General features: G+C 37.9%; 1 protein-coding gene across 2 annotated transcripts; it reads left to right on the top strand.

The window, feature by feature from the left end:
* sass6 (SAS-6 centriolar assembly protein) lies at window positions 1-26,598 on the top strand. Of its 2 annotated transcripts, none has more exons than XM_044362066.1 (16): window positions 1-254; window positions 1,976-2,036; window positions 10,288-10,367; window positions 10,475-10,579; window positions 11,924-12,092; window positions 12,559-12,636; window positions 13,798-13,917; window positions 14,232-14,417; window positions 14,883-15,077; window positions 16,989-17,078; window positions 17,704-17,883; window positions 22,148-22,229; window positions 23,253-23,362; window positions 23,668-23,771; window positions 24,078-24,169; window positions 26,143-26,598. In XM_044362066.1, exons 1-16 carry the CDS (start codon window positions 193-195, stop codon window positions 26,193-26,195), a joined length of 1,767 nt encoding a protein of 588 aa, XP_044218001.1. In that variant the 5' UTR covers window positions 1-192; the 3' UTR covers window positions 26,196-26,598. The 2 variants fall into 2 exon arrangements, with proteins under 2 accessions (XP_044218001.1, XP_044218000.1); XM_044362065.1 differs by having other exon boundaries at window positions 14,226-14,417.
* Window positions 26,599-26,604: the final 6 nt, after the last annotated feature.

Genomic DNA, 26,604 nt, shown 5'->3' with positions numbered 1-26,604 from the left:
TCATCAGTGTTCTGTTTCCAGGGCGGTGCAGTTGGCGGGTGAAAAGCGCCAAGTCAAAAATACTGACTAGGAATAGACTAACCCGTGTAGTTCGTCTGATGAAAGTGAGCGCCTCTCAGTATTAGAGAGGCCTCACATTTTTACTAACAGTTTACCGCCTCAGTGAAAGACTCGTTTGGTTTGTGAAATAATATGGAGGAACTCTTCAGCAAAGTGTTAGCAGTGAGCGTGAGGTGCAGGGACTGTGAGGACAGGTAAGCTGCTGACGCTGACCTCAGAGTACCTGGCGTAAACACATGAGCAAGTTAGCGACATATTTCAGCTATAGAACAGGGCAAATAGATCTTTCTAAGGCCGTTATGTCGTAAACAATGATTTATTTTATTAGTTCAAGACATTAATATAGCTTTTAAAAGCTAACGTTAACTTAGCTAGTTCTGTGTGCATTAGTAACAATGATCAAACTAGTATATGTAAAACTATTGTTTATTATTTTGGAAGTGTGCTCTGATAGACGCATTAAATTTGTTTGTCCTCCAAAATTTTCTGTCAGTATTGATTTACTGTAACCTTACATTGGTGGAGCAAAAATGTCTGCTCTCATCATGTTCTCATTCAAACTGAACCTTGATTTGAGAGTGTGCTTAAAGACTTCAAACAGCGAGTTGCGTTCTTATGATTTCCAGTGTCCATCGGCCTGATGTTTTATTTTTCTGTCCCTCATCCTATTAAACTATTAATATGTAGCGTTATTTATTGATGATAGCTTCATAGAGTATGTTGTCATCTGCTGTACTACTGACGCATTAGGGTACTGCAAAGCTTAGAATGACAGATAACCATTTAATGATACTCTGCACTTCAGCTGCTGAATTAATGTTAGCTTCACAGACTCGGTGGCAATGAGGGGAAATCACTATTCAAATCAGTGTATCACTGTTCAATGACAAATGTGGACTACTGTTAATGTATACCCTAAAACAACAACAGTGCACCAAATAAACGTTGTAAGGTGGCAATGTGCTTACAGCTTATGAGCCTGAAATATTCAAGTAATACAGATGGCAGACCTCCAATGAGTAGCACTGTCAAATATAATGAATTGTGGAGAATACAAAGTAACTCATAATAAGGATGTAATTAGATAAGTACAAGGAAACACAATGGACCACAGAGCCTGCCTATGTTTGCTCCAGCTGACCAGTGAGTCATGCTGTCCATGCTTGTCCTCAGTTCAGACACCATTTTCCTCTCAACCACCACCTCCAGATGAGACCCAAGGACAGAGCTGGTGTTTCTGATATGCTTATTCAGCTTACTGGCGTCATTAACTCTGATCCCAAAGCCCCAGCACACTACAGTGTACTGTACTCACTACTGCAGACTGACAGAACATGTGATCGTTACTGTGTCTCAGTGAATTACATGATGCTGCACTCTATACTTGTGCTGAATTCTTACCAGCTCTCCTAACTAATGCATATGTTAGCCAGCAATCTGATATTTTTTATAATATTAAAAGGAGGGCGGAGTTTGAATCCTCTCTTTCTCTACATTAACTTTACAACAACCACAGCGTTGCCTTCTCGGCTGCTCTGGGATCAGAGGCTTCTCTCTGGGGGGATGATGGAGGGAACCAGGCATGTAAATTATGCCTCCATAGCCATCAGTATTGCTTTTCACAGTATAAAAAAGGCAGGAGTGCCAGGAAAATTATTTGATATCAATTGTGTTTGATCAAGTGATGCACCATTGTGTTGTTTTGAGAAACCATGTTACATCGTAGACAATTTTCTGACCTCTCGCATTAATCACATTAGCATAATCAGTTTCAGGACAGTTATAATTGAGGTTTGAAACGATTGTTCCAATAATATTTTTATTGGCTAAGATTACATATCATACACACTGTTTGGAGCAGAGTTGGGTTTTTTGGGGTGTTTTTTTTACCATTTTCAACGGTTTAATTTTACAGGAAAGCAAACATCCGTGTCACCATTGAGCTTCAGTTGACAACAAGTCCAGTGCACAAACGGGTGAGTAGGAATTTTGGATAAACAATTAAAATAGTGTTCTCTGTAATTTTAGAGTAGTCAGCTAATTGGAAACAAATATCCACCTCTCATCACATGTTTGATGCCTACACTTGTTCCTCTCCTCCTCTGGCTGCACTGCACACCTCAGTCTTTTAACCTTTAAATGTATAACTGTTGTTGGGTTTGTTCGTTTGTTTTTTTAACCTTTATTTATTCAGGTGAGTTTCTCTGAGAGCAATGCTCTCTTTCTCAGGAATGCCCTGATCACATTCACACAGTTACACATTCATACCTTGTAGCTGCCTAGTGCAACGGAGGCCACTGAGCAGCCTCAATGAAACAGTTGGGGTTAAGGGCCTTGCTCAAAGGCATCTCAGGGGTGGTAATGAGGGAGGGGCAAGCGCTGCTTCTTCACTTTCCCCGTTATACTGCAGGAAGAAGAAGGTCATCAGTGTTCTGTTTCCAGGGCGGTGCAGTTGGCGGGTGAAAAGCGCTTAGATTTATCCTGCCAGTCTGGGGGATTGACTGGTGATCTTCCAGTCACAAGTTCGCTTCTTGTTATAGACAGACTTTCCTTCCTGGGGTCTATTCCAGAGAGCAGGTTTAACAAACTCAGAGCCTAACTCTGAAACTCTGAGTTGATGAACCTGGAGATGGGAAGCTCTGAGTATTTGGTTTCAGAACAGCTCATCTCAGTCAGTTCAATCAACTCTGAGTATGTTCACTCTGAGATAAGTGCCTGCGTGAATGAAAAAAGCTATCATCAGTCTAGCTCCAATACGACGATTCACCATGGCAACAGGTAGATAAAAGATAAAAAGGTAGAAACATTAATGCGTGTGTAATTGGACTGTGAACATTTATCTTTAAAAAACAGCAGCAGTCACAGAACCTGAGTTCGAGTGGTGAAAAGTGTCAGTAAGTAACACAAAGTTGTATTCAGCCAAAACACAGGAAAAAGATATATAGTTGAAGAAAAAATCTATAGATCAGTAAGACATAGATACAGATAGATACACAGAGACATGATTGTAAGAACACAGCCTGATCCAGTAATAATGCAGTTGAAAAAGTGTTAAGGTTAAAACTGGGTAGGTTTTTAGATGTCTATTTGGATCTTGTCTCAACAGCATTCAGTGACTATATTTCTATATAACTGTTTCAACAAATGTAAATTTAAACATTACTGAAACGCTGTTAAAACATGTTAAGGCTATACGCAACCTGAAAAAAAGTTGCTTTCAAACTACAATTAGTCTGCAGCTGCACCACAATCCTGCTCACTCAGAAATACTAACATGTTATCTCCAATATGACATGAAAACTATGATAGTACTGTTCCATCAGTATGACCAATCACATCATAAGAAATATAGATGATTATTCATTGATCATATGTGTCTAAATCCATACAATACTTTTAAAAAAAATTTAAGCAGAGATTGTCACATTATATGCAATAAAAGTTTCACTGCAGAGGAACTGTTGTAACAACCTGACAGTTGTTTTATCAATGAGTCACAGTGTTATAAAAATTCCCACTTTCAAAAAAGAAGGACATGCATAGATTTTATTCTGAGCTGAATGTGAATTTCACTGTGTAATATTTGAATGTGAGGATAGAGATCTCTGTACAATAGGGATGTACGATTCAGGAAATCTCACGATTCAATTGATTCTTGGGGTCACGATTTGATTCACAATCGTTTCATGTACAAATGATTTGATTCTTGATTCAAAATCAATTCTCAATTCAATATGTTCATAGATTTGATTCTAGATTGATGTTTTGAGTTACTCTTTCCATTTGACTGCAGTAGACACTTTTATAGGTCTCAAAGAAAAAAAATCACACTGAATCAAATGTAAACATTTACTACTCAATGTCAACCTGAGTAAGATTTATTTTCCTTTAGTCCACTCAGTCAATAGGAAACCAAGGCGGCCCTGAGACAAAGGGTAAAATGAATACTCAACACAAAATAAAAATGATTGCCAAGATAAACTGCTAAGTGCAAAACTTCAAATAACTTAAATTCATACTTCAAATAACAAAATCAAACAAACAATAGCTGCCTGCTATATTTAGCTGCAAAGTGCAAACATGAAAATTGGTCAAATTGATCACTATAAGCGGATGATTATTGTAACCGATTTTGTTTCTTTTTCTTAATTTCTTTTCTTTAATTTGTATATTTATTACATGAATATAGTAATTAAGTAAGTAATGAAACGGGCAGCTTTGCTATTAACTAAATTTTATTGACTGTTTCAAAATACATACATGTCTCTCCGTGACACACACTTCACTTCCTTCTTGCCCCTGGAGTTGGGTCCGGACGAAAACCGGCGTGGCATCATTGCACCATCTATGGGATTTAACAAGCTAACTCATGTCAGGAAAAAATGGAAAACAGCGTTGTGGCAAGACTGAAAAATGTGAATCGACTCTTGGAATTTCTGAATCGGCAGAGATAGAATCATGATCCTTATGTGAATCGATTTTTTTTGTGCACCCCTACTGTACAAATACAAATGATTGATTGCACAGAAATGTGGTAAAGTACAGAGCCCCCCTGGCGCCAGCTGAGGGGAAAGTGTGTAAATCTGTAGTCTTGGTTTAGAAATCCGTGTGCATGGTCTATAAACTGTACTCGCGGATTCATAATCAGTGCGCACAGATTTGTAAACTGTGCCCTCAGATTTGCAATCCATGTGCTCAAATGACTTTTTTTCTTCAGAGAACAAGGACCTTCATGCATGAAACATTTTGACAGCAAACGCATCTGCCAAGTAAGTCCAATTCATCTAGATTTAAAGCTATATTGTGTTGTCCATTGGGCGTTTCACAGCTTTCATTGTGTAATGTTGTATTTATTATGCTTCTTTTACTCCAAAACCAAGCTCTCAGTTTGAGGCTACCAATGAAGCAGCTAACGCTTCCCAGGCTTACTTGTTAGCCAAACTTTGTGTCACTACAGACTTCCATTTACGCTGTGACTGCTTGTCCATAAGGTAAATTTAGAAGTGAGTTAACTAGACCCAGGCATATATGTAAGGATTATGGGTGTTTTGACAGACATTTTTCATTTATTAAGATCTGGTGTGGTCTTAGTGTTTACAAATGGGTACATTACCAGCATGCTTTTGTGCATGCAGACTACAATGTAAAGAAATGTTCTAAATAATATAACAAATGTCATGTGTCCCTATTTGACAGGTGTGGGACCTCCATTGGTAGGGTTGATATGTAAACTTACCCTATGACTGAACCAGGACAACCTAGAAACAGCTAGGGGGAAACTGATAAGCAGGTTAGTAGAGAGTAGTCCTTCATTCAGACAGTGGCACATTTAGGTTGTTTTGGCTCCAGCATATTTGATTTGAAATGAAACAATGACTGAAACGAAAGTGCTGACTTGGTTTTAATTAGTTTTATTGTGTTCACATCTATACTGGGTGAACAATGAGGCAATTGTAGATAGTCTGCCAATTTTAGGACAATGCAGGAGGAGGACAATCCTTAAAATACAGCAAATGCAGCCAGGGAGTTTTTTTAGGACCCAGCAGTGGAATGTTCTTGACTGGCACTGTCATTCACCTGACCTCAGTCCAGCTGACCAGATGTGTCACTCACCGAAAATCAGACCGAAGGCAAAGGAAAGATACAAGTGTCCTCTGGGATCACAGACTTCAGACAGTCAATAACTGAAAACAGTTTGACACCAAATATTATATATCATGAATTAAGTTTGTTTTAATTGGTCAAATGATCTTTGGTCCACTAAAGAAGACTTTAGTTACAAGTAAAAACTAAAGCAACAATCACTACACTGTTCATTTGTGGATGTCAGGGCTCCAGATTAACTTTTTAACCAAAACCCGAAAAACAATTTTAACCATCCTGAAGTGCATGTAAATCATCCCAAAATCAAAATGTTATTTTTTTTACTTTATTATCATCTACAGTAGTTAGTTGAAAATAAATAGGAGAACACTGAATACTCAATTTAATTTAACAATTGAGTATTTAATATTTTATATATTTTAATATTTTATTTAAACATTGGACATCTTGAATGTTGTTTTTATTTAAGACTGTGTACAAGTGAAAATTATTAGTAGCCCATTGATATTAATGATTGTGTGAAATTTTAGCAGCGGCGCTCATGATTTTGCAGTGGCGGTACGCTGCTGGGGGAAACACTTCCTCATTAATGATGTATTATTTCACCACCCACGACCCATTTGCTATTGATCAGAAATGCTGTATCTCTCTGTGTCTCTTTCCCCCCTCTTCCCCTCCCTCCTTCTTTCTCTCACAACCCGACTGGTCAAGGCAGATGGCCGCCCACCTAGAGCCGGGTTCTGCTTGAGGTTTCTTCCTGTTAAAAGGGAGTTTTTCCTTTCTGAGTACGGTTTTTACTTGTTCTATGTGAAAAGTGCCCTGAGATAACTTTTGTTATGATTTGGCGCAATATAAATAACCGTCCCAAGGCCAATGGGACACCGTTAGTCTCGAGCCCTGGTAGATGTAAACTAGGGATGTCAGTTTCCGTTAATTTTGCTTTCAATAGACCAACATCCATTAATCTGTAACTAAGCTTTTAATTTTTAAGAAAAGTTGTGATGTAGCTTTTGTTTGTGAGAGCTGTCCAGCAGTTGGTGGTCAGAGCAAGCTTGTCTGCCCTGGCTAGCTTGAATCTTAGCTCATCCTTCTTCTCCTCAAAGTGTTTTTCAATGCGTTTAAGTCACGTAACGTACTCAGGCTTGAGGTATCAAACTAGCTCTTTCAATCCCTCACCCTCCACCACAGTGATTGGCAGCATATCGGTCTCAATCATCCAGCACACCAACTGAGTGATGGCCTCAGACCAGTGTGTACTTTCTCCCCCCAGGCTAACAGTGACGTGATCTTTGGCGACTGTGAGCCATCCCCAAACATGGCAGCGGGGTGCTTGTTCTTAAAGTGGTACAGCAAAGTGTTAGTACTACTACTAAACTTAAGAGTAGCATCCCACAATTTACATTTGACTTTTTTGCCTTTCTGGAGGAAATGTTACCACACCAAGCTTGGTTTAGAAAGCTTCAATTTTTGCCTCAGACTGCTAGCTAGTAGCAAAGCTGTTAGTGGAATGTGTATGCAAATTAACCTGTGGACCAACATGCGTAGCCAGTCAAAAATATTCTCAGTGGTTAACAGTTAACTGTTGATATCCCTAATGTAAACACCATTAAGGTAAAGAGGACAGATAAACTTCATAGTCATTTATTTTCTGTATGCAGTCTTCATTCAAGACATCTGTTTTAAATTTAACAAAACACTTTTATTCCCTTTTATTGCAGAGTTTCCAGAGGACCAGAGTAGAGAGCTTATGAGACACCAGGGCAGACAGCTGTGGATGGTGTGTTGCTCACCTCGGATGGTTTTGCTGGGGTTTCACATGTCTGCTTTCTGAGTCTCTAACTGTACCTACCAAGACTGGCTTTCACAGCAAAACATACACTCACCAAGCACTTTATTAGGAACATCTGTGCAATCTAATGCAATCCTGTACAACAGCTCTGCCATAAATTCTACTTCTACAAAACTTATACATATTTTGTCCACCCTGAGGGGGTGGTCAAAATATGAGGAACTCTTTTCAATATAATGCACTCCAGCACATCACCGTCACCACCAAAAACTGAAAATGAATTGAATTGAAGCACTGTCTTTTAAATTATTGGATGATTAGAAGAGATGATTAATCTTTGTAAAGTTGATATACAAATGTATTAATTCTTCATCTTGTTTTTGTCATATGACCTCTGTCTCCTTCAAAATAAATAAAAGGTATACTCTCTCTTTGTTGAAATTTTCATCCACTTTTTCCTGCTAACGGGCTAAGCACTTCAGTGGCTGACATTACAGTCACTACTTAAGTGTTTTGTGACTTCACCATCCTATAGTGTCCTAATATAGTTTTATGAAATTAGAGGAATTTTAAACAGTGAATATAACAGACCTCTGGAAACTCTGTAAAAACAGAAAATGTTTTGTTAGGTTTAAAACAGATATCTTAAATAAATTAAGTGTATTCAGTGTGAATTTGTTTACTTAACTTTTACTACACGTACCTCCATGCCCCTTAAAGCCTGAGTGCTGGTACATCTTGACAGCCTGCGACAGGTGAACAAGGTGAAGGAAGCCAGTGGTGGTGCGAGTGAGTAGAACAGAAAAACATTAAGGCAAAATTCCCTGAAAAAGGTCTAACATATTGTCTACTCCAGTAGAGCCGCATATGTAATGCTAAGTTGTGCACCACCAAAGGTTTAATAAGGGAACTGTGATACAACTGCTAAAACTGTTCAAGAAAAAAAACATTTTCACAGTGACACTCATTTGTTCTTTTGTAATTTATCTGTACTTTCAGCCATTGGCTTTGAAATTAAATCATGACTATGAGGTTAATGTTTCCTCCTCACTTTGATGGTGTTTACACTCATAGATAAACAGTGTATGAATTGTAGCTTTAGTTTTTACTTGTAACTAAAATCATCCAATTTTAGTGGACCAAAGATCATTTGACCAATTAAAACAAACTCAATTCATGATGTATTATATTTGGTGCCAAACTGTTTTCAGTCATTGACTGAAGTCTGTGATCCCAGAGGACACTTATATCTCCCCTGGTGATTCTATACCAGTCCCTAACTGCAAACTGGACTTTTGCATTCTGACTGAGGTAAAGTTAACGACAGTGCCAGTTGATAACATCCCACTGTTGGGTCATAAAAAACTCCCTGACTGCATTTGCTGTATATTTAGGACCATCCTCCTCCTGCATTGTCCCAAAATTGGCAGACTATCTAAAAAAGAGGGCTACAGTTGCCTTGCTGTTCACAAGTATGGATGTGAACGATAAAGCTACTTAAAACCAAGTCAGCACTTTCATTTCAGTCATTGTTTCATTTCAAATCAAATATGCTGGAGCCAAAACAACCTAAATGTGCCACTGTCTAAATGTAGGACTCTACTCTCTACTTACCAGCTGCTAGTCTCCCCCCAGCTGTTTCCAGGTTGTCCTGGTTCAGTCATTGGGTAAGTTTACATATCAACCCTACCAATGGAGGTCCCACACCTGTCAAATAGGGACACATGACATTTGTTATATTATTTAGAACATTTCTTTACTTTGTAGTCTGCATGCACAAACACATGCTGGTAATGTACCCATTTGCAAACACTAAGACCACACCAGATCTTAATAAATGAAAAATGTCTGTCAAAACACCCATAATGCTTACATATATGCCTGGGTCCAGTTAACTCATTTCTACCGTAAATGTAAACATTTCACACAGACTTAGATGAGCAAATATCTAAATGAGGTGCAAAACAAACAATGAAAGCTGTGAAACGTCTAATGCACAATACAATAGAGCATTAAATCTGCCTCATGGTCAAGCAGTCACAGCGTAAATGGAAGTGTGTAGTGACACAAAGTTTGGTTAACAAGTAAGCCTGGGAAGCTAACATTAACTGCTTCTCTGGTAGCCTCAAACTGAAAGCTTGGTTTTGGAGTAAAAAAAATACAATAAATAAAACGTAACACAATGAAAGCTGTGAAACACCCAATGGACAACACAATATAGCATTAAATCTACCTTTAAATCTAGATGAATTGGATTTACTTGGAAGATGCAGTCACCATCGAAATGCTCCATGTATTGAAGGTCCTTGTTATCTGAGGAAAAAAGTTGTTTGAGTGCATGGATTGCAAATCCGAAGGCACGATTTACAAATCTGTGGGCATGGATTATGAATCTGAGAACTCGGTTTATAAACCGTGCACATGGATTTCTAAACCAAAAGTACAGCTTAAAACATGGATCTTTTTTTTTTTCTCAGCTGACCCTAGGGGGGCTTCGTAGTAAAGTTAATAGAGATAGTCATATGAACTAATATCCAACCAGGATTTTAATCTTCGTCTCCTGATGTAAATTAGTGCTTTTCAATATGAGTTTTGATATTGACTGTAACCATGATGAAATGTTTCGGGCTCTGCAAGAGAGAAACTGAAGAAAAGCAAGTGAGCAGGTTAGGTCCACAGAGTAAGTTATAGTTATAGTGGTAACTGATCCAGAGTAAAAGTCATTAGTGTTTCTGGAACTAAAAAACCTGAGTTTCCCTCATCTCAGAGTTAACCAACAAAGCTCTCTGGAATAGATCCCTGGTGACTAATCTGTTGTTTTTGGTTTATTTTAGGATCTTCTAGTAAGACTAACAGATGATATAGATCCATATTTTCTCTTCAACCTCTCTATATCAGAAGAAGATTTCCAAAGGTAAGTGTTGTATGAAGTAAAATGATCAATGTTTGCATTTAGGTTGTCATGAACAGGTGTTCTTTGACTTTCACTGATGTTGTCTTTCTTTGTCATTTTTTGTGTAGTTTGAAAGTTCAGCAGGGGCTGTTGATAGACTTTGCATCATTTCCTCAGAAGTTTATTGACCTGCTTAATCTGTGCTATTCTGAGCAAGAATCAGACAATCCAAGGTACGAAGACATGCAAACCACCATAAGTCATCACACTGTTCACCTAAATAAATTCAGCTTTACATTGTATAGACAAATCTGGGTTGTAGGCGGAAGTAGCCCACGTGGGGGTTGGACAGAATCGCTTAATTAATGTTATTTTGTCACAAAGCCTAATTAATTTCAGAATAGAGTTTAGAGAGTGAATTACCTCCACATTCACACAGACAACCATCTGTTGGAGGGGGTGACTGCCGACTACGATTAATCCAAACATCTCTGCTTTCACTGTCAGTATAAATGTGTTCAGTTCCACTCTGACATGGCAGTAATCAGCCACTGAATTCATCTATATGAGTTTGTATCCATTTTACCTTTTTTGGGTGAGGTTTTTTCTTTTTAAGACTTTTTAGGGTTTAAATTTATTTGGCTCAGGCTTCTATCAGTGGGAAAGTTTGTCGATTAGTAACATCTCCCAACATTCTTTACAGCGGCTATAATCGACATTTTGTAGAATAACAATGTATCAAATGTTAGTGTGTAATGTGTTGGTTGTGGCTCGTAGTGATGAACCTACAGAGAATTATCAGTGACTCTGCAGCTCCCCATGGCTTTACCGAGCTTAATACAGAATTCATTCTTTAATGGTCCGGCTACAAATTTACTGCTTTGGTTCACTCTCAGCGCTCTTGTAGTGTAATTTTTCAGCCGCATTAGGCACCTGTCTGCAGAGAAAAAGTTCTAAAAAGCCACTGTACCTTACCTGCTCAGCACCAAACAGCAAACACAAACGGGTAGCTGTAGACTAGCTGGTGAACATAGTGGAGCATTTAGCCAGATATTTCCTTCAGGAGTTGTTAGAGAGCAAAAACAGAGCTAAAAGAGAGTGAATATTAGACTTACATCCACCAGGTGGACAGAAACACGACTCCAAATGAATGATAATGTTGCTCCGTAACTGCTGGATGTGGAAATAAGCAACTGTTTGCTAACAAGTTCAACATAACTTAAAAACTGATGATATGACAGTGCTTTTGTTCACTTGTTTCCACTGCCCTCAAGTGGCTATAATTTCAGCTATTGCAGGTTAAATAATTCCAGATATTTTGTCTAAGTATTGTGACGTATAGACAAAATTGTAAACTTTGATGCTGGTATTAGTTGATTTGGATAAATCTTTCATGATTGGTTGCAAATTCCTGGAGGAAATATGACATGCACGTGGATGCTTTTATCAGGTTTTATTAGGTCTTTTATCAAGTTTAATTTTAATCTGGGGTGGACAAAATATTAGAAACACCTTTCATTATAATGCAGTAAACCAACAACACACACTACATGACTGTTCATTATCTGTTTCTACAGGTTTCTCCTGCACTTGTCATGTCAGTCTCCAGTGCTCGAAGGCCCCGCCAGCTTCAGTGTTGTAGAGACAAACGCATTCAAACACCTGAACCACTTGTCTTTGCGGCTTGCTCAAGGCTCTGACAAACATGTTAGAGACTATCTGGCAGTGTGTCTCTCCTCTTTGAAGGTTGGCTCAATCAGCATAATTTATCATCATCATGATACTGCCTGGCCTCTTGAATAGAACTGTGAATAGTAAAACTGATTCGAATGTTGTCTGATCAAACGGAGGTTTGTCTGGTGGAGTTCTGCAAAGGGAGACAGTAATCAAAACATTCCCAAGACCTTCTCTCTCCCTGGTCTTTGTTGAGGTGGTTGACTTTACACACTGCTTGTATATTACTTGTACATTTCAGATAGGTGAGTTAAAACAGTTCAGTGAAGTTATACTCTTATATTCTTATTGAACAATCAAAGGAAATACAAACCGTCATGGATATTTTAGAAAAAATGAAGGCTTTATCTGATTACCCTGAAAATAAACATCAATCAAAGCATGCATTAGGTTCTTAACATAACCTGTACGACTATAATCAGTTTTTCCCCAAGTCAAGTCCCTATGTTCATAAGGACGTGTCATTTCAATGTTTCAGGCAGAGAAGCAGGCCCTGGAGATGAAGCTTAAGAAGACTGAAGATGATCTGTCCAGGCAGCTGAGTTATGCTCAACAGGTGTGCTTTGCTGTGGGACTTGGTGTTTAAGGCCTATTTTAGTCACACAAGTGCAACAAAAAGCAGTCGGTCCTGGGCGAACAGATCACATCAGTCGTCTCACAATTCTGAAATAGTTGAACCAATCACAGTGGCACATGATAGCAAATACACAGCAGCACAAAGCTGCAGTCAGGCAGACTGAGGCTTTCACAACTGAGTTTATTCCTGTGAAGAGATTGAAAGTTTGATCTTGCCAGTTTTATTTTGCTACACTGTGATCTAAACATTAAATGTATATAATATGCACTGCTAAGCATGAACAAAGCATGAAAAGCCAGAAATTTTGGAAAGGGGGAAATGATGCACAGGATTAATGAGCCCCGGTAATCCAGCATCTCCCACATGAACAGCAGAATACTGAGTTATAACTGACCAGTCAGGTGTGTGTGGTTATTCTACAGCAGCCTGGTGTTGTTTTCAGGTGATTTATTGAAGGTAAACACAATGGACTGCTTTGTGTAATAGCACTGTGCTCTAGCGCAGCCCTTCTCAAATTAGAGGCAGCATATTTATCAACATATGTCTGCCTTCAGATGCTGAAGGGATTTAATTATTCAAATAGTTTTGAATAGGGAATTTAGGGGAAATGGGATTCATCCAATTTTGAAAATGGAACAAAAAAGGTATATAGATCTTATCAAACTTCGTGATTGATCCAAGAGTTGTCTGCTTTATCTGTTTGAGTCTGAGGTGTGCCCTTCTGCCAGTGTTTATGGTGCTGCAGTCTTTTCATTTTAGGAGAATCAGTGCAAGCAGTTTAGAGAAGGACATCGCTATAATTTGATTAGCAGTGTTCTTTAAGTCCTCAAGGACTACCCTGAATATGGACCTCAAAGGGTTAGGATTTAGTGTGCCACATACATTTGAAAGGATGTCAAAAGCCCCTGTGCAAAAATATACCAGCTGTAGACAGGACCCGAACATCAGGCTGTGGGTACCTTGATCACGCCTGCATCTGAAACAACTCTCATCTACCCCTGAAATAGATTTAGCCAATGTGTGATTCTGATATTTGTGAGCCCAGGTCCTCTTCCTATGCTGCTTAATGTGCTTAATGAGCTATAATGAGAGTGCTTTAAAAAGAAACAGTATCATAACATATCTATAATTCTCTTACAGACTCTGTCTGAGAAGACTAAGGAGTTGGACAAACTGCGTTCAGAGTGGACAAGTCAGAGCAGCTCTCTGTCCAGCCGTCATTCTCAGGAGTTACAATCTGAGAGAGAGAAGGCTGTTGAGGTAAGACTGGCAGGACTGTGCTAACAGGACTGTCCAATGCTGTTGTTAATAAAGGACATTACATTCTCCACATCAGAGAGAAACTGCCTCTGTGTCGTGTTATTGCTTTCAAAGCTATGATATTTGAAGATCTGCAAAAAGCAGTGTATTTAGTGATCTCTAGGAGAAGCATTTATTTGTCTGGATCATTAGCAAAAAAGTGGATGGTGGTCATGCTGCAAGAGTTGTTAGAGATGTTTGTTTGGACGGTGTGATGCTTTTTTTCCAGCTACACTGGAAAAGCTGTAGTGTAGTGAACTTTCTTTCAGTTACAGAGCAGGCTCCAGCAGCAGACTGAGCACCTCCGCCAGGAGCTGGAGAGTGCTCATAAGAGGAGCAGCCAGCAGCTTCAGAGCAGACTGACGGAGCTCGAGGTCTCCTGCAGAGAGCTGACGGAGAGGAAATACAAGAATGAGTCTGCCATCAGAGACCTGAAGATAAAACTAGTGGGTGCAGAGGAGGTAAGTGATGGATGCCAGATGAGGAATGACTGTGCCCTGGACTTTTAAAATCCTGACACATGTAAGGAAAATTCACTGATTATCTGTTCACAAATCATGAACACCCTGAACCAAAAAGAGCAGACAATTGCGATGCATCCCACATTACATATCACTGAGACTCCTTTCCATCTGTCCAGAAGAGATACCTAGTGCCCTCAGATACACAGACTCTACTGCCTTACTTTGTTGTACACACACAAATACACAAGCTCTACTATATTCCCAAGGAGTATCATTTTTAATATTCGTTTCCCAAGATTTCTCCCAGTTTCTACCAATTTGGATCATTATTGTCAGGCATTCAGTTGTAACTTTGACACATTTCTGTGAACTTGATGCTCCTCTTGTTGAATGCAGCTCTGCTCTCTGATTTGGGGAATTAGGCTTACTGGTCTGATTATGTTCCTGCTGTTATGTTTCTAGGACTGTCAGCGTTCAAAGCAGCAGGTCTTATCTCTGAGGAGAGAGAACAGCACTCTGGACACAGAGGTTCATGAGAAGGAGCGTTTGGTGAGCCAGCTGCAGATGAGAGTGGCTGTTCTGGAACAGCAGATCAAAGACAAGGATCAGCTGATGGGCCGCACAAAAGAGGTCCTGGAAGCCACTCAGCAGCAGAAGGTGAGAGTTGCAACTTCTATAAGTGTCTTTTCAAACACCTGAAAAGCCAAGATGTTAAAAAAAACAACAGAACTCTCAACTGAAGATAAACTTTATCATATTCTGATCTTATGGTGGACCCAGCATCACATCCACCTGGTCTCATACATTTTTAGAGGCATAGTTCCTCATCTAGTTTGCTATGGCCAAAAAAACCTTAATCTTGATTTTTTTTTCTCTCACAATTTTAATCAATTTTTGTTTGCCTGCAAAATGTAGGCTTGAAACATAATATTTTTTAAGACAGCTTATTAAGAGCAATAAAAGACTTGCACCACCATTATGCTATCATCATTACACATAAATACCGGTTCTTCCACACAGCTATTGACCATCAGTACAAGATGCTTCAACTAAGTAGATCACATCCAGTTTAAAAATAAGTTTGAGCACATATAGAGCAGGAATGTCTGCTCACTAACTGATCTGCTGTAGCATTAGCTACCCTGCAAGTAGAAACAAACCTAACAAAGTAGGATCTGGAAACTGTTCAGTCGACTCATGTATCCAGAGATGATACTTCTAACACGAACCAAGAGCACAGATCAGTGTGCAGAGTGATTTTTAGTCTGTTCCTCTAATAGATGTAACTGTTAAATTCACTATGAGATAGCCAGAGGCAGCGAGCTACTTGGAGTAACCACAGTCACAGTAACTAATCACATCACAGTTCATGGGACTGGCTCAAAACAGCAAATGTAGCCAGCTATATCATCTATATTACTTTTTGATTAAATATAACTATTTTGTGCATATTGTAATAACTTGATTTTACGATTTAGACATTTTACATGCAAAAACAAAAATTTGAAATAATTGAATTAGACAAGAGGTATCACCCAGCCCAAGGCCCAGTTACTCCGCTTTAATTGTGCTGTGTGATTAAAGCTGTGATCACATGAGTTTCCACTGCAGCCTCACAGCAGGGAGATAATTGTGCTGACCTGCACTGTTGTGGTCCTAATTGTTGGCAGGGCAGACCAAGGCTAAAATAAATATTCAGCATTTTTCTTATTGTCAACAAATTCCATGTGCAGACCACGCCAACAATTAATTGCTAACAAATATTGTGTGTATATTCAAAGCCTTATATATTTCATTCCTTTGTGCCTATTAAAAAATACAATATGTCAAATGTGGATTGTTTGGAAAAGGGAAGGCACTTTCAAAAAATACTTGCCAGGTATTGGATGAACCATTTGTCTATCACCGTCTTACCTTGCGAGGCAGCTGGATTCGTGATATCACACGAGAATCCTCATAGGATGCTGAATGCGCATAACAAGATGACAAGATGGATTCTCATGTGATCTTGTGATCTCGCGAACCCAGCTGCCTTGCAAGGTAAGAAAATTACTGAGCCATTTAAAAAAAAAAAAAATGGATCAGATATATTTGTGAGCTATTTTTTAAAGATTTATGTAAATCCCCAAATCCACTGGTACGGATCTGCGAGCCAAAGGCAGGGTACAGAAGAGAAGGTATCAAGAGATGCACCAGCACTTGGTTGGTTTTGGTGTTTTCATGGGTAGGGCTGGGCGATGGACAAAATTTCATATCCTAATGTAGATTATATAATGATACCTATCCCAGTATGGCACATTTTAAGTCAATGAATAAATATTTGGTCTGTCCAAATGATGAAAAATATTGCTGGAAAGAGTGTGATTTACGTCACAATAAAATAAATGATAGAGCATAAGAAGAAACGATAGATTCTATCATAACATGATATATTGTCATATCACACAGCCCTGTTCATGAGATTTGTTGACAGCAGGAAAACTATAGATTAACACCAGACTTATTCTTTAAATATGTTCTCTTCTAATTCTGTTATACATTTTTAACCTGTATGTTTTTAATTTCTAGGAATCAGTGGAAGAAAATGCTGAAAGTAAAGAACTTCAGATTAGAAAACTTGAAGCAACGGTAAAATCACTGTCTGAGGAGCTGATAAAGGTTTGTTTAGCTGCATGCAGACTACCTATATGCTGTTATTCTTTCATGTGTTCAGTTTTGAAATGAAACTATAACTGAAATATAAGCATCAGGCCACATTACGTTTGACTACAGATCTTTAAGTCATCAAGTAACTGTTGACTGTTACACATCATTTCTTGTGTCCATACAAACCTGCTTTTTGGTATCATTTCATTGATTTGGTTAAGACTTATAATGCTCTAACTCTTAAGAAACTGCGACCAACACTCTGAGGTGTTCCTGTCTCCTGGTTTGACTGACCAACTAGGTTTACTTTCATTTTGTATTGGCCAAACATCTTGAAGAATAAAACAATCCATGCTTAAAATATTTATTTGTAGACATTCTACATTTTCTCTTGTTTTCACATATTTGTAAAGCACTTTTTAACTTGTTTTTGAAAAGTGATATATAAATACATCATTATTATTATTATTGTTGTTGTTGTTGTTGTTGTTGTTATTATTATTATTATTATTATTATTATTATTATTATTATTATTATTATTGTTGTTGTTGTTATTGTTATTATTATTATTGTTATTATTATTATTATTATTATTATATAACAGTTCCTTACTTCCTTTTATTTTTCTTTATCCAGGCTAATGGTATCATTCAGAAGCTGCGAGGGGAGGTCCGAGGCCTAGTTGGAAAAATAAAAGTAAAAAACACTGTGACTGTGTCGCAGGAGAAGGTCCTCCAGGAAACATCAGAAAAACTACAGAATGTTGAAAAGGATCTACAGAGAGCCAAGCAGCAGCTCATCACCAAGGATGAGCAGGTATGTCTTCAAATCATGGAAACTGCAGACACACTATATTTGGCATTCTTTAGTTCTTTCTTAATCTGGACTTGTAAAACGTCATCCATCACTGTCCCAGTTCAAAGTCCACATTTAGCCAATAACGCTCCAAATACCTGGAAATGTTTGTGTTATGCCCAGTTTATCAAGGACACCTTGGGAGCTGATATGTGGGTGAACTAGGGGTAGACAAGTATCCCAGCATGCATTTCATATCTGTTACGACGTTACAACATGACAACATCAAACACAACTTTAAAATGTTTGTACTACAACAATGAGAAAGTAACGATTTAGTGTTTTAATATAGGGTTGATTTATCAAAATAATTTCTAGTTGAAAATGTATTACAATGTTTTCAGAGATGGGAAAGCCTGCTAACTTCCAAGGTCATCCTTGGGGTGTCCTCAGGATCTACAGGTCTCATCTCTGCAGGTCCTTTAGTAAGGAGTGGCTCTGATGGCTCCCTTGTATTTTATACTTAAGTTGTAATTCTTTTTAGAAGATCAACTTTGGTATATTATTGTTATTATTAGTCTATTATTATTGACGCAAAAATGATTAGTCTGAAGGTTAAGTACAGGCTGATGTTTTAATGCAGTTGCAGTTAAAGCAGTGCTGCCTCTTTGGACTTTCAGCTCCTTATGCATACAGATCTCACCATATGTCAGTAAAAAAACATAAATGACAAAAACAGAGGCAGCGAGGTGGGATTGTAAATGTACATCAGTTAGGATAAAAGGTATAAGGTGTATCATATACCCCATTTCCACCTGGTATAAACATGTGATCTGTACCTGGATACATTATCTGGATAATGACATCCGATCTATGGGTCTTTGCATTTACGCCTGGTACTAAAATGCATTCTCGTTTTCTCAGTTGTGTCCGCATTGTGATTGGATCTTGTTATGCAAACTAGGTAGGCGGAGCTGGTGGACATGTTGAGTCTTAGGCCATGGGAAGCAATGCCATTGACGAGACTTGTAGATACTGCTACTTCCTTTAGCTGGCAGCTAAGCGGAGCGGGGTGACCTTTCAACTTCCTGGGTGTATGTTTTTCTTATGAATGTGATCACGCTATACAGATTGCATTTATACCTGTTGAGATCCAATCGCAGTGTGAGCCTGACCACCTTCAAATGTGGTCTGGCTGATCCACTCAAATTCCGATCCCAATGTATTCTGAGTGCATTTACACCTCGCATTAACATGCATTTTTCCTTATCCAGATAATGTATCTAGATACAGATCACATGTAAATACCAGGTGTAAATGGGACCTAAGTATTACTTGAGTTTTTCTAGAGCTTTTAGTAACCATCAGTCAGTCCAACAATATGTAAAATTATTCTAACAGCTGCTGCACTTTTGTCAATAACAAGATAAGGTCTGGTGTTAATTACTACTATTAATAATAATAATTATTATTATTATAACTAATAATAACCAAGATAATAACAAAAAAGTTTCCAATAAATAAATCTATTTATTCAAGAGATGGTGAAGGTGTTGTACTAAAAAAGTTGCCAATAAAAAAGAATTGCTTTTATTGTTCTCTTCACATTTTTACATTTGTAATAATGATATTATCCTTTATTTTATTGTTGTTGACTCATCTGTGCATCTCTAAAAGATACCAAATTGTAATTCCAGCTCCAGTTCTCAAATGTGAGGATGTACTTCTCTTTCTGTTATTTTCTTTGTAAATATAATACCTGCTGTCATTTTTGACCTCATTGACTCAAAGTCAATATGCTGTCAAAAAGTCAAAGTCGATATGCTTTAAAAACATTGCTACACTTACAGTGGTGCTTGAAAGGTTGTGAACCCTTTAGAATTTGCTCTATTTTTGCATCAATATGACCTCATACATGATCAGATTTCCGTGCAAGTCCTAAAACTAGATAAAGAGACATTGATTAAACAAATTGTACAAAAATCTTACACATTTGTTTATTTATTGAGGAAAATGATCCAATGTTACATATTTGTGTGTGGCAAAAGTATTTGAACCTCTACGATTATCAATTAATTTGAAGGGGAAATTATAGTTGGGTGTTTCAATCAATGAGATGACAATTAAACTTGAGTCTGAGAGGCCCTGCCTTATTTAAAGAAGAGAAATCTTAACCATCAAACTCTGAGCATCACAACACAGGTTTGTGTAAGTGTGAAAAAGGAGATGTCTGAGGACTGTAGAAGAAGAGTTGTTGATACTCACCAGGCTGGAAAGGGTTATAAAACCATTTCTAAATAGTTTGGACTCCACCAGTTGACTGTCAGGCATGTACAAATTGAAGCGTGTAATAGTCTGGGAGGCCACAAGGGACCCCAGGGTAACATCTAGGAAACTAAAGGTCTCTCTTGTAGTGGCTACAGTCAATGTTCATGAGTCCACCATCAGGAGAACATTGAACATCAATGGTGTCATGGCAGAGTTGCAGGGAAAAAAGCCACTTCTCTCCGAAAAGAACATTGCTGCTGTCTATGGTTTGCTCAAGACCACGTGAATAAGCCAGAAGGCTGTTGGGAAAATATTCTGTGGATGGATGAGACCAAAACTGAACTTTTCCGCTTGAATGACAAGCATTATATTTGGCGATGAACAAACACTGCATTCCAGCATAAGAACCTTAACCCATCTGTGAAACATGGTGGCAGTATCATAGTTTGGGCTGCTTTGCTGCCTCTGGACCAGGACAGCTTGCAATCATTTATGGAGTTGTACCAGCAAATTCTATAGGAAAATGTCAAGGTATCCATCTTTGAACTGAAGCACAACAGAAGCCCCAGCAAGGGTTCACATACTTTTGCCTCACACAAATGTGTAAGTTTAATGTTTTTGTCTCATTTGTTTAATTGGGTTCCCTTTATCTAGTTTTAGGATTTGTGTAAAAATCTGGGGTCTCATTTATAACTGTTGTGTACGCACAAAACGGGGCCTGAAAGAGGCGTACGCCACTTCCCACACAAAAGTTGTGATCTATAAAAACAAACTTGATGGGAGAACGTTCGCACCTGTATGTCAACTCTGACCCATGCGTACCAACATTTTGGAGACAAGGGAAATCGGCGAAGCAGATGGTGAGGTGGTGAATTGAAGCCAGATTGTATAATAATCCTCTCACACATGTAATTTCACTTAATATCAAACGTTAATTATGGATCCACGTTATCGTACATTCAAACCAGCAGTGTCCGCTAAACATTTCATCAGCGTTGTCTCACCCGGAGAGAGTCAGCTGTGGAGCAGCCAGTGTTTCCCCCATATTCAAGAAAAATCCAAGATGACATCAAATAACTTGAACAAACATTACTAAAAAATATTTGCAGGACAGAGTGTTCATAGATTTGTAATATTTCATTATACTGTGCATATATCACCAGGTATGAGTTTAGTTTCCATGTAGTTTATGTGTGTAAAATCGCTACAGTAAACACGACTGTTATGTCAAGCACAGAGAGCGCACTAGAGACACCAGGGTGGCCATACAAACTGACTTCTCCAGTCACCTCATCGCCACATCTTCACCATCTGCATTGTAAATTAGAGAAACACCTGTATACTGGATTTTGGAGTAAATATAAATGAATACAGTGCTTACTGTATTGTAGATATTGAGTGTGTGGTGTAAAAACTACTTATAGCCTACTGGTTAACTGGGAGCTGGCCCGCTGCAGGTTGTGGTAAACATTTAACCAGAGATGTCTGACTTTACGATGCACAGGAATGTTTATTGATATTGTATATGGTTGTTTTGGGTTACACACATAACTTCAAGATGTCCAAAAATGGGGAAATAAAACGGTAAAAGTCCGCTCATGCCTGTTGCAGTCCTTCCTCTGCTGCTGCACGAGAGAGGGTCCGATACACTGACTCCCGACACTGATTGGCAGGGCGTCTAAAGACAGAGAGAGTGATTGGTGCGGCAAAAGAGACACATGTACATCAGTATTCATGAATGCTTTTGCATCAACCTAAATGGTTGAATGTGGGTGTGTTTTTATACAGTCTATGGCTTTAGGTCATATTTATGCAGACATAAAGAAAGTTCTAAAGGCTTCACAAACTTTCAAGCAGCACTGTATGTAGCATTTTTATCCAAAGCTCTTTACATTTTGCCTCTCATCCACCCACTCATGTATATTTAAACCAAGTGCACCAATGCAAGGGGCTGGCATGGCTTGCAAAAGAAATTATGCGATATGAAGTTGATGACAATATTATGTATATGTTACAGGTTTCAAAACTGAAGGAGCAGTTGGAGACGACAGTACAGAAGCTAAATGACAGCAGGGAGGTGTTAAAAACAAATGAGAATGGTGAGGAAGCTTGTCTCACTTGTTTCAATGATCAGTGGACTTACTATAGTTACGTTAGAGGACCCACAGGAGACTGCTGCTCATATCCTCACAACTGTTGTATCATTTGAATGGTGCGAATATATTGATACCAAAACAATACTTTTTCGATACCTCATTTTAAATTTAATTAAATGTTATTCATTTTACAAAATAAGCCAAACTTTTCAGTCCATCAGTGTTCAAAGATCTTCAGACATGTTTAAGAAATATACAAATATTTTCTGTATATGTTTGTTTTACACACAAAAAATGCAATTATCCTGTTTGGAAATTGTTTAAATGACATCTCAACCTTCTTCCCGATTGATCTATGAGTATGCACAAATTATTACGAAAGTTTTCCTGCTGGACACAAGATTTCTCTTACTTCACTGTGAAGTCCATTCTTAGTGTATGTGCACTAGAGGCTTCAAGTTTCCACATCACACGTGTTTAAATTGCATATAAGTTGCCCGTGACTGGCTCCAAATTAGTTGTGATGTCACAAATCATGCGCATATGTACACGCATGTATTTAAGGATAGCACAGAGAAACTTTTCTTCTTCCGCAGATGAATGTGAAAACAAACTCTGCACATGCATCATTCTGCGCAGTGTAGCTCAAACATCACAGTGAAGAAAAGCAAAACACATTTACATTTTTTAGTGGAGGGGGACATTACTACTGTTACATTAACACTATCAGCTGGACAAGACATTTCCCAAGATTATGGGAAGTTATGATTTAGATCAGAAAATATCTGATCAAATGTCTGTTTAAGAATGTGGCAGTAAGGCTGAATAACAATAACAATAATAATAATAATGATAATAAATAAAATGTATTCCTGTCAGTGGAAATAAGTATTCAAAGAGAACTGTGTATGCCAAAAAAGTGAATTGCATTCTTTGATTCCTACACTCCAGAAGTGTTATGATCAAAGTACCTTGTCAGTTTTTGACAGTTTTCTCATCTGCTATTATGATTTTCTTTTATCATAGTTATAAGTTGGCTCAACAAGCAGCTGAATGAAAAGCAGCTGTCCAGAAAGCCACAGTCTCCTGAATGTTTGGAGAATCCTTCAGTTTTATCTGCAACAACAGGACTGAGGGTAGGAGAGATCTCCTGGCTATGCTTACACCCATATTAATCCAAACTTAATCATTAGCTCTTTGTTGACTTTATCCTTCGCACTTACACACTATTGTAAACATGATCAGTATTATTATACTTCACATCAAATATAGAATACAACTGTCTACGACTTAGGTTAAGTGAATTTATTCATTCACCGTTTTTTATGGGTAATGTTATAACCACGTGCCTCACTCAAAAGCAAGATATTAAATATAATTTTACACCTTTCACCAACTATTTACAGTGATGCTAGTTAAAGATGTCAATGTATTTTTCCAGGCACAGTTTTATCCTCAGACGGGCAAACCTGCTGTGTCCCTTGTAGCAGCTGCTGATGTCACTGCTGCTGACCAGCGAGCAGTGCAGTCAGCCAACAGACAGACGTGAGTTTGCATGATTGCTTTCACCCCACAGCTAAATTCTTTCTTTCCACAGTATGCAGTATACTTTTGAAACACATTCATTCTACAGTGGACTTAGCATCTGATTCTGTTTATATTATCTTATGATAAAATATTTAAATGAAAATTTTGTTTCAAATTTTCTCTGCTTTCCTTTTGAACACCTCTGTCTTGTCTGTTGGGGGCTTTCATTTTATTACAGTACTGAAAGATGACTGAAAGACATGTTTCATTTTCACTCTGTTTTCAGTGGTGAAACAAATTATACTGTTATCCTCTTGTCCTCAGTGGAGACTCTGCAGTTCTGGATTCTAAGTACTTTGAGAGGAGAGATGATAGTATCCCAATCTACGGACTGTCGTCTAATCTGCTTCACAGAGGTACAACTACATTGACTGAAAGCTTCAAAATATTCAGTGTAAACAGAAAATGCGGGTTTCATTTGACCACTTTAACAGAGAATATTATGCCCACAGTGTAATTACTGCAAGGTGTAGTGTGAAGAGTGTGAGCGTAGGCTAAGATCAGCGTTTGTATAAAAAACCCACTTTTTTTTGGTCATGTGTACACATACACTACTGGTCAAAAATTGTAAAGCAACCCCATTTTTCCAATTTTTATTTAAATGTAAGCAGTTCAAGTGCAGTGAATAACTTTAAATAGTACAATAAACAAACAAAAAAAGAAATATTTAGGTTACCAAAAACTTAAAAAATCTGTGTAGCTCCCCAACAGTCTATACTATGCCCACACTGCTGTAAACTGACTTTAGACTAAAATGATGGGTCATTTGGGTTTGGTTTTTCAAGGTTGCTACCACAAAGTTTTGCCTATTTTGAGTAACCCTTATAATGTCCTACTAATAATTAAAGAAACTGTCAAAGTTAGCAGTAGTTGTATTTATATTGACTATGCTGTATTTTAAATAACTGACCCCAGACAACACTTTCAAAGAAAAAGGGAATACTAGTTTACTAAATGCTTCTTCAGTGTTCAGTAATTTACCCTAAAAATTGAAATCAAACAAAAACATAAATAACGCAAATTAAACCCCTTTAAAATAAACAAACAGTAACCTTTGAAATAATGTTGAATTGATTACCTAAAATATGCATAACAGGGTCCCGCAAAAATATTAGACAAAATGCAACTACACAAAACTTAAACTCAGATTTCTGAGGCAAAATCCCTATATCTCTCCTCTCAACCACTATGGGACACTCAGGTCAAAGTTTTTAACTGGACTCTAAGCACACACACAAACACAAAAAACAGAAAAGTTGCAGGCCTGTATGTCGCTCGTGTGTGGTGCAGCTAATAGAATCCTTTTCTTCAACAGCAAAGGCACGCAAACTCACAGTTCAGCATCAGTCCTGGAGCAACTGTTTGTCTTCAATATTATTTGGAACTGAGTTGCCATTGATTTTAACTACTTATTCAACTATTTACATCCTACCTTATTAATGACTAAATTCTCTTAATCTCTCTCAACCATTTTTTGTCTTTCTTTATTAAACTAAATAAATTTCAGTTTCAGTTCTTCGCATCATTTTTTTCAGTCTTCTTAAGGAACTAAATTATTTTAAGCCGTCAGTGTTTTTATCAGGGCTACATATGTAAAATTTCATATTTATAACATTTCAGGGATCAAGTAAGGGGTCAACAACTCAGCTTTTCTACAACAATGGAAGTAAATTAAACCTAGAAACTTGATGCAAACGGTTCCTACAGATGTCCCAACTGTAGTTGATTTCTTCCAAACCCTCTGTATAAAAGCATGGAGGGGAAAGCGCGATGGCCTGGGGCTCTTTTTCCTGGGTCCCTATGCCTAGTTGGTGAGGGGTTCATCCTGGAGTAATAATAATCAAAATGAACTGGATGATGAACTGGACAAAAGGGTGAAAACAAAGCAACCTGCAAGTGCAACACATTTGTGGGAATGAGTGTGACTATTTGTAAAATTAGGGCACATTTGCACTCTAAGGAAAAACTGCTTTCTAAAATATAGAGCCTGTCCTCCCACTAGGAAAAGGAAAAAAAAATTAAAAAGGAAGCAGCATCTGGAGTCAGTAATAAATAAACCTGCAGTAACCAGGTTATTACAGTGCATGTAAAAAAAAAAAGTAAATTAGATAGTGGGTATCATGATTAAAAAGCAACAGATCCACTGAGTTGTAGTTTGTAGTCTAATGCTAATTTGCACCAGATGTTCAAAAGGAAGTCTATATGAAATCAAAACAATCAAAATTTTAAAAAATCTTAAGATTTTTTTATCTTTTTGATTGATGACAGGTTGGATGAGAGTGAGGATAATGTGATAGAGGTTTCCTTTTTTTTCCTTTTTTTTTTCCAGAGCTCCCTCAACGAACTAAGCCCTCTGTAGCTTCTGCTTACTTCTCTGCTTGACGCAGAAGCAGCCAAATGTAAGGACCGGCATACAGATTGAGCTTCATTTCAGCTCCAAGTGGATGAAGGAGCATTAAAACCTCACCATCCACTTTGTCTGCAACTCCAGTCCAAAACTGTTAATGACCTGCTGTGTTAAATGAAGTAGCTAATGTTGCTATCTTAATTTACTCTGCATGTCTGTCTTTTAATTTGTGGTACAAGTAAATGCTGTTAAAACTTTATGTATGGTGGATTCCCATGATCATGGAGTATGTGTTAATGTCTTCAAATTAAATGTATTTTTTCCTAATACAGTATATTAGGTTTGACACCCCCAGTGTTGATATTGTGATGTTGTTTTCTGTTGTATTTTAGTGTGTATTCAATGTGTAGTCTTTAATAAACAGCTTTTCAATCCTTATTGGCG

The sequence above is a fragment of the Thunnus albacares genome, chromosome 9 (genome assembly GCF_914725855.1).
Source record: "Thunnus albacares chromosome 9, fThuAlb1.1, whole genome shotgun sequence".
Lineage (NCBI taxonomy): Eukaryota > Metazoa > Chordata > Actinopteri > Scombriformes > Scombridae > Thunnus > Thunnus albacares.
This window is presented reverse-complemented; position numbering and strand designations above follow the sequence as displayed.

Excerpts from the sequence above, each read along its gene's own strand:
- sass6 (XM_044362065.1), top strand. The coding sequence starts at position 193 with ATGGAGGAACTCTTCAGCAAAGTGTTAGCAGTGAGCGTGAGGTGCAGG. Across the intron at positions 2,037-10,287 it reads CAAGTCCAGTGCACAAACGG|GATCTTCTAGTAAGACTAAC; the intron begins GTGAGTAGGAAT and ends GGTTTATTTTAG. Across the intron at positions 24,170-26,142 it reads GTCTAATCTGCTTCACAGAG|AGCTCCCTCAACGAACTAAG; the intron begins GTACAACTACAT and ends TTTTTTTTCCAG.